The sequence below is a fragment of the Montipora foliosa genome, chromosome 8 (genome assembly GCF_036669935.1).
Source record: "Montipora foliosa isolate CH-2021 chromosome 8, ASM3666993v2, whole genome shotgun sequence".
Lineage (NCBI taxonomy): Eukaryota > Metazoa > Cnidaria > Anthozoa > Scleractinia > Acroporidae > Montipora > Montipora foliosa.
The window spans coordinates 22,307,264-22,316,566 of NC_090876.1; the positions used below are offsets into that span (position 1 = coordinate 22,307,264).

General features: G+C 40.2%; 1 protein-coding gene across 1 annotated transcript in view; it reads right to left on the reverse strand.

The window, feature by feature from the left end:
• LOC138013335 (neuronal pentraxin-2-like) overlaps positions 1-9,017 on the reverse strand; it is a 14,029-nt gene extending 5,012 nt beyond the window's left edge. Inside the window, exons 1-2 of the mRNA XM_068860381.1 lie at positions 8,795-9,017; positions 2,258-2,347 (exon numbers count right to left, since the gene is read on the reverse strand). Of these exons, the coding sequence (XP_068716482.1) occupies positions 2,258-2,347; positions 8,795-8,858 (154 nt within the window). The 5' untranslated portion in view covers positions 8,859-9,017. The remainder of the gene's footprint in view (positions 1-2,257; positions 2,348-8,794) is intronic.
• Positions 9,018-9,303: the final 286 nt, after the last annotated feature.

Consider the following 9,303-nt stretch of genomic DNA (forward strand, 5'->3'; position numbering starts at 1 on the left):
GCTGTCTTCCCTGAATATGTCAAAGCGGAGAAGTCTGGTAATGATTATTCCTTGGGGTTACCGTGTTTTCAACCGAAAACTGTTGGAAAATTGTTCTGTTGGGAAAAGTCAACCGCCTCAACCTACAACGGTTGTGGCTCAAACCATTGATAAAGGAAAGGAAAGGAACTTTATTCAAGTGTCTAGTCGTTGTAGCGCTGGAGCACTAATTGGGGACACTCTAAACTGAAATTAACGATGAAAGCAAATCAAGTCAAAGGCTTTACAGTAAAACTCCGCGAGTAAGAACCTATTTCTTAATTAAGAACCTATTAGCCTAAAATTTGTCAGTTAGACCCCTTCTATAGTTAAACAGGAACCTTTCTACCATAAATTTTGAAACAGGTTCTTATTTTCGAAAATCTAAAAGCCGTGCCAATAAGATCAATATTGATTGACGTTCTGAAGATTCATGTGATCTTTTGGGTTTACTTATTATAGTCAATTTTTTTCTGTATTCTGTATTTAAATTTAATTTACATATTATTTGAGGGATAAGAAAAAACTGGCTGCTGCACTGCATAGGGGACGAAGTCCAATACCACTAAATTCTGTTATCTACAACACGATTTATTACTTCAGAAAAAAAAGACCCTATTAAGAACCTAGATAGCGTAAATTTCTGTTAATTACCATTTATGCGGGAACCTGTTTAGGCAAAATTTTTAAATGGAAGGTTCTTACCCACGGGGTTTTACTATAGTACAAGACGTAGCTGTCCGATACCCCTTGCTTGGTACTCACACAGCTGTGGAAAGTAATTAAAATTTCTTCAAGGTGGTCTTTTTAATTACACGGCAGGTTTGTTTACAGTACCCGGTTTTCGGCATGTTCTTTTGGAACTTATCCAAAATAATTTTTGTCGAAGCAGCTGGGTCGAGAATGGTACGGTGAAGAGTAAAACGTTGAGTTCCCTGAATAAATACCTAAATATTGAGAGTGTACATCGACCTTTTCGTCGATGAAAGGAAATCAAAGCTAAGCAGCTGCAGAAGAGACCTTCATGCCCCCCCTCCCCCCCCCCCCCCAAACAATCGTATTTCCCAGAATCTAAGCGTTCAAAGGAGGGAGAAGAAGAACTTCCACAAGTTGTCACGAAGCTTCCGCCAATGAGAACAATGTAGCCTCTTTGATCTGAGAGCAGTGTATTTTCAAACGACGTGGTCTTCTCAGTGTTAGATATGGCCGAAGAGTTCACATTTAAAGTTGACAAAATTCTTAACAAGTAGGTTAAACTATACCAAACTGCAACCGAAGTGCAGAGACTTCGAGAGTCGTCGAATGAATCAACTCATCTCCCAAGTTCCATCTTAATTTTTACGTGCTAAGCAAGATCTTAAGAACGTTAAACTGCACAAACTTGACCAAAGTAAATGTAGAGAACCTCAACAAAGATGTCGAGGAAGAAAGTCCGCAAAGTTTGATCAGATAAAAACGTAGAACGAAGAGGACTGGATTACTGAAGTGTACCATCGCCGAGAACTCAATCTACTCCTTTATATATCAATGGCATCAACGAGTACAGAGGCGAGGATATCAAGGAAATCTCTGTAACTCTTTGGGGAATGACCGAGGAACTTCTGGCACTCAAATAATTGAATTCAAGGCGTCCCATAGGACGGGTAAGAGAACCAACAGCGGCTTTCAGTAGGAGAGAACCCTATGTTATTGAAGTTGAGAAATGTACTTGAAGATGAAGGACAAATTTAACAAATCGAAAGTGGTTCAGCGTTGTCTGTACTCTTATCGACAACGATATTCGTCATCACAGTGGTCAAAATGTTGCGCCTCGTGAGTCCACAACAAATTTTGACCACTGTGATGACGAATATCGTTGTCGATAAGAGAGTACTTAAGAAAGTGTTTATTTCAGAGCGTGACCAACACGAAGAAAGAGCAAGCGTTGTCTATAACTTTCTCGCAATATGATTGGTTTATTTCCCAAAATAACCGTTCCTGATTGGCTATTATATTGCGTGACAAATTGACGAGAGCATGAAGCGAGCAGCGTTGTCTAGACTCTTATCGGCAACAGGAAATTAGCCAATCAGATTTCGAGATTACAAGCAATTGTGGTAAGAATTACCTTCCCCCATTCTAAGAAGAAAAGGGTAACTACCTTTGATTTTCTGAAAGTTATGAGCCTTGAGTTTCAGGGTATGAATTTCCACTACATCGCGATGTTTACGTAGTAAACAATAGACTAAATAAAACAAACCCTGGGGTCCTGATGGTCCGGGTAATCCCCGTGGTCCTCGTGATCCAGGCGAACCGGGAGGTCCTGGTGGTCCATGCCAGAGCGATAATCCTGCCGATGAAGCACAGAAATAACGTGTTAAAGGGATTCCCTGGTTTTGCATTGCGCAACTCTACTGCGCATAGTTTCTTGAGTCATTGGCGCGCGCGAGGGCGCGCGCATAAGCTCGCGCGCATTGATAAAATGGCGGATTTTCACTGACGCCAAGCTTAATCTGTCAAGGAATGGCTATTTTCTCCTGGACGAGCACGGTGACTCCCTCCTTTGAATGGTGTTATGAACTAATCTTGTAATAAGTACACGGAAAACATATTTTATGGAGAAAAAAAGCTGAATAGTAGAAGTTGTGGTATTCATATAAAAATGACGTGAAACCTGCACTAAGAGCCAGACACTAAGTGTGAGGTGATGATGTAGCGGTCCAATTTGCTTACTTTTTCTTGCAAGATCGATCAATTTAAAATCACTTTACTGAAAGATATATAAGTACAATTTTTCCGGTTGATCAAGTATCGAAAGCTTATCGCCTAATTTGGTAAAAACTGTTAGAATAAAGGGCATGCAGCGCGAAAACAAGCCTGGTGACTACATCTTTTTACTCCATATTTTCAGTGTCCTGTGCATGAATATCAATTGTGCCAAGTTTGACAGAAATCTGGATGGTACGTCATTATCAATTATCAATTACCTTAACCATTGTTCGCGACGAGCCCATGGGTAGAAGCCTCTGGGTGGTTACCATTCAGCGAAAAATCCCGGAAATTTCGATCAAATGTCAAATGGAACAGTTGTTTTCCGGAAAAACCGAGGTACTCCAGATTTTCCGATTGGAAAGGAATTTACCATTTACCGATTCTTCCCTTTCCAGGCTCTTTTTTCATTGGGAATCGAGTCACGAGGTAAGGCAAGGCCTGGGAACCAAGCTTTGAAAATGGAACATTTTAACGCATATGGTGAGTGCAATGTCGTCCGATTGGTCGGTATACTTTGAAAATCGCTTACCATTATCCAACGCTGATCCCAACTAACTAATGGTAAACACCCGGCCCTTGAGTTAACCTTCTCCTAAGCACATGTATTTTTAGATCCGATTTTGTGTTGTTTGTTTGTGTGTTTGTTTTTTTTGCGAAATTTCACAGCCTGTCTCTAGGAAACATTGACATTGTCAAGGACCTTCATCTCACTCACTATGATTGCGAATGCTATATTGTCATAGTTAATGTTCTCTTAGGACATTTCAGGTCCCCATGGAAAAAGCCCAGCCCAACACCCTGGCCAGATGCAGTCGCAATCCATCGCAACTTTAGGGGGGGGGGGGGGGGGGAAGGTCGCAAGTACCCGCAAGTTTTTATCGCCAACGATTACGTCAGTAGCAAACGATGAAAAACTGCGCTAACTTGGGTGGGAAATTGAGCTCGACCAAAATGAACGCAAACCACCATAATTGCACGCAAGAAGTGGTTGTCGCATCTAAGCGAGCTCTTTTATTACAAGTAAGAAGCACTAGCTAGGGAAAATAGTAAACTTAAAACTTTGCATGGCGGACGAATAACGCGAATAAGAACAACAACTCCAACTCTCAAATACAAAGTGTTACATGTTCTTATCAAGGTACAATTTGGCATAACTTATTGCGGGTAGGTGCATGCCGGCAGATTGGCACATATGCTACTTTGAAATACACAACAGCAGCCAAGCGGTATTGCATAGTATCGCAAGTTTGAAAGTTGGTATTACTGGCCACTCCATTTGGCCAGGCATAAGAGCCAATCTAACAGTAGATGTTCACTCTAAGATTTCATGATAGGAGATAGCTATAGCTGCTCCTAGTCATGTGCTTCTGTAAGAAGTATCTAACGCAGAAAACAGGGGTTCACGGGAACCCCACGACCCCCCTGGCTATGCCCCTTGTCCAACCTATGACCGTTCTTTTTGCTAGTATGTTTTCGTCATTTTCTAAAAATACGTCATTGTCATTTGTCATCAAGCTGAACATGTAACATCTCATTTCTTTACAATAATAATAATAATAATAATAATAATAATAATAGTAATAATAATAATAATAATAATAATAATAATAATAATAACAACAATAATAACAATAATAGTAATAATAATAAAAATGGTTGTAATAATAATCATAATAAACATAATTTTAAAATAGCAATAGCAATGATATCGATAATAATACTTTTATTATTAACGATAATATAAATGATAAAAAAATAAATGTCGGTCATGAGGAACAGCCACGCTGAATCGAGCTCCGCGTGTTGGGTCGTGTTCCTTGCCTGCATTGCCGTTTTGAATCATGAGAGTGGTCAGGTTAATTGTCTAACATCCAGGGACAGTAACTGGACAATTTTGGCGCAGTTACTTGGCTAATTAAGGCAGGAAAACTTCACTTATCAAGATAAATCTTCATTCATCTTTGGAAACTCGGAAACGGAAATTTGCATATGGAACAAACGATACTCGTTAACTGAGAAGATTACACGGTAGACGGAGCGTGCAATTTTTTACAAGATATGTGTACACGGATCAATTTAAAGGAAGGCCAGGACCCACATTCCTCAGATTGCCGCGCATCAAGAGACACAAGCGTTCGTGTATATATTATTCCAATACCATCGCTTCATTCCACCTGCCGCTTATTGGTGATTTAGTTTTTAAACTTAATCCGGGCCCTGTGGACAACAACTCTCGCACTACCATCTCCAGACATCAGATTTGCAGCACCAGGACAACGCTTTCTACGCACAACACAGGAAACCCAAATACTACTCCTCGAAACACCAATAATTTAATCAACTTGCTTCCTTCCTTTAAAACAGGATTCAACTTTCACAAGCAAATGGTACTATGCAATATCAATGCTCATTCTGTGAGAAAGAAAACAGCGGTAATTTTTTTATTACATATGCTAGCACAAAATTGATTTAGTTGCCCTTACCGAACACTGGCTGACAGATAGTGACTCGACTGTCACAGCAGAGCTGTGCCCAGACGCCTACAGCATTTTTGATCACCTAAGACATGATCGCCGCGGTGGGGGACTGGGATTATATATCTACCGCGACTCGATTGATGTCTCCAAGGTTAATGCTGGAGTTAGCGACCTACGCTCTAGATCTTTCGAGTTCTCCGAGTGGATTGTTCAATTCCCACCACACAACATGCGGCTCATTATTATCTACAGACCACCATATTCAGAAGAACATCGCGTTCCCACAAGTGAATTTCTCTCTCAGTTTCCTGAATATCTCGTTATTCTAGGAACAACTGCTTATAACAGGTGATTTCAACGTCCACCATGACGACCCTCAGGACTCATGCGCACTGAAATTATAAGAGCTTTTAAATGGCCTTGGACTGAAACAGCATGTTGATGAACCCACTCATTGTGAAGGGCACACGCTCGATCTGACCATAACGTGTGTGTCTGAGAGCCCTATTCTAAGCACGCCCGTGGTCGATCAGTTCATATCTGATCATGCAGCTATTTTGTGCTGGCTTGCGCCATCAAGACCTCGCCTCTTCGTTAAGACTATTGGCCACAGAAAAATCAAGTCCATTGATATGTAGCAGCTGAAAAGAGACTTGCGGTATACTGCGCTATATGCAGCGGACGAACCAACTCCTGCTGATGAATTGGAGGTATATGCTAGAGAGTATAACACCGCTCTTTCAGGGATGCTCGACAAGCATGCTCCACTAAGGACTCGTACTAGGGTCAGTAGGCCTGTAGTCCCTTGGTATAGCGACGCCATTGATAAGGCTAAGTGTTCACGTAGGAAGGCTGAAAGGAAGTGGAGAAGAACAAAGTTGCCTGCAGATTTGCTGACTACAAGAAGAAGAGAAAATATGTTACTAACCTAATGAATAAACCAATGCAAGATTTCTACTCTAAGTTCATAGAGGATAATAGCACTGATCAGAGAAAGCTCTTTGGCGCGGCTAAAAAACTGCTTGGTACCCATGAACTGCTGCGCTTTCCTAATCATCTTGACAAGACTGTGTTGGCAAATGACATTGGCAAATTCTTTGTGCGCAAGATAGAGCACATTCGATGAGGCATTGACGCCATTTGTCTAAGTTCTTTAGATCGCAATCTAGTGCCACAGGACAGGATCGCTACAGATATTACAGATCGATTGCTGCGCTTTTTTGACACTGAGTGAGAACAACGTGTGAGACCTTATAAAGAACTCTGCCAGAAAGTCGTGCATATTGGATCCATTCCCGACTAATCTGGTCTGTGACTCAATAGAGGTTTTACTTCCCGTGATCACGAACTTTTGTAAATGCAATCGTATATCCTTTGCTTAAAAAGAGCGCCAAGGAATCTGCTTACAAGAACCTGCGACCAGTCAGCAATCTATTATTTGTATCCAAGATTACGGTGAGAGGGCAGTATTTGACCAGTTGTACACCCACATTACAAATAACGAACTATTTCCTGTATTGCAGTCGGCTTATAGGAAATCACACAGTACGGAGAGGGCGCTGCTTAAAATGGTTAACGACATCCTGCTCGACATGAATCACCAGCACGTGTCTTTGCTCGTATTGCTTGATTTAAGCGCAGTATTTGATACGGTTGACCACATCATACTCTTGCGGCGCCTAGAGCCGTCGTTTGTTGTCACAGGAGATGTTCTCAAATGGTTCGCCTCCTACTTGTCGGGTGGGGTGGCCATGGCTCTCAGCGTGTTGCTGTCAATGGAGAACTTTCAGACAGATCTCGATCACATATCATTCGGTGTTCCTCAAGGGTCATGTCTAGGACCGCTACTCTTTTCTGTCTATGCTAGTAAGCTGTTTGAAGTTATTAAAACCTATCTACTAAAAACTCATGCATATGCAGACGACAGTCAGGTTTACCTGTCGTTCAAGCCAGACAGTTCTGAAAGCGAGACGGAGAAAATGTGCTATGGAGCGGTGTATCAGAACTGTGAGGGCGTGGATGGTCGAAAATAAGTTGAAGCTGAATTAAGAAAACACTGAGTTCATGCTCATTGGAACTCGCCAGCAACTTAGTAAAGTCCGAACTGACAGTTTTTTTAATAGTTGGTGGCATGCCTGTACCATCAGTTAATGACGCTAGGTATTTAGGTGTTTGGTTTGACTCTAACCTCATATTTTCACATCCACATAAAAAAGACGTGCCAGTTAGCTTTCTCTTCATTGTACAACATTAGGCGTATCAGAAAATACCTCCGTTTTGAAGCTGCAAAGACTTTAGTACAAGCTTTAGTCATAAGTTGCATTGACTATTGCAACTCGATATTACATGGTCTGCCCAGTATTACATATTCATAAGTTGCAACGTGTACAAAATGCAGCTGCCAGGTTACTGGCCAACACGCCGCGCTATGCGTACATCACCCCTTTAATGATAGAGCTTCATTGGTTGCCTGTTAAATTTAGAATTATCTTAAAGTTCAATTTAACAACTTTTAAAAATCTTTGTGAACTTGCACTAGCCTATCTTAGCAATCTTTTAATTTATAAACACTTTAATTATAATTTAAGATCAAATGATAATAATACTCTTGAACGGCCCGCAGTAAAATCGGCCAAGACCAGTGGAGATAGAACCTTTTCAGTTGCTGCTCCAGATTTATGGAACTCCTTGCCGCCAAGCCTTAGGGCTGTTAATAACATTATTAATATTACATTTAAGGGAGAACTCTTTTTAGGCAAGCTTATTTTAATGTTTAGATTTTATATTTTTGTTCGAAGTTTTGTAAATAATTTAGTCAAATATCATTCTTTACGTTAAACATTAATCTATTCTTTATATTAAACATTAGTCTACTTTTTAATCTACCTGTAATTATAATAGAATTAAACACTTTACATGTAGTTTTATATTTTAGCATAGTTAATTTTAGTTCTGCCGGTATTTCATTGATTGTAATAATTGTAAAGCGCATTAGATCATATATCTTGATGAATTTTGCGCTGCATATATAAGTAATAAAATTTTTATTAAATGAACCGAACGGACGCGAGCAAATTCAGGGGCGCTCACCCTATATTGATCTATATTTTGTATAGAAGATTCACTTAGCCAATAAACCAGATTGCTGAAACAAATATTATCACATTATAGTTAAACATAGTTCTTAGGCCGGTGCACATGAGACTGATGACGTCGCGTGCAAAGCTTAGTCGTCGGTGGGACAAGTTGCGGGGAGAAACCCATTTTTACTTTTTTTTATTTTTCTTGGGGAAAGGACATTTTTAGATATATGACATTTTACATAGACTTTAAACCATAAAATCTGAGTCTTTATGACTCGAAATGTCTGCAGAAACACACTTTTGTGATTGGTAAGAAAAAAATCTAGTAAAACTGGCATCATTAGGACTTCTTGGCCATACCAGCCGGGCTTCGTTAATTGCAATCACGTTTTTCATCTCAGTTGCTGTAAAATCTGCAAAAATAGTTCGACACCAAAAAAGAAAAAAAAAGAGCAAGACACATACCTCCCTCAAACATTGCAAAAATGAAAACACCCGTGAGCAGCATAAATGTCTTGGTGATCAACATCTCAACACTTTCTCTGATGGCAATAGTTGACTTGAGACCTGCTTATGCAGTAAACGGCTCAGTATACAGTACTGTGCGAGAAAACGTTTAGCTCTGCGAACTTGCTGGTTCAGTGCTAGCTAGAAAATGCATAGTCCTAGGACTTTTAAACCCCTTTTCACCGTGGCAACAGGTTAGTCTGGCCCACGTAAGTGTCGAGGACTTCTTAAGGGTTATAAAAGCCTCATACGAAATCCTTTTAAGCACATATCGGTTGAATCAATAAATGCCGCCGTAATTTAGCTCGCGGGACATTTATTTTCACCATTGAAAGAGTATGTACGTTAGTTTAGGTCATTCAATTAGTTTTCCAGTTAGCTAGCTAACTGGAAAATTACAACACCTTATAACACAAATTACTTCTTTCTTTTTACTTGAAGTAACATAACAAACGCTAGAGGAAACT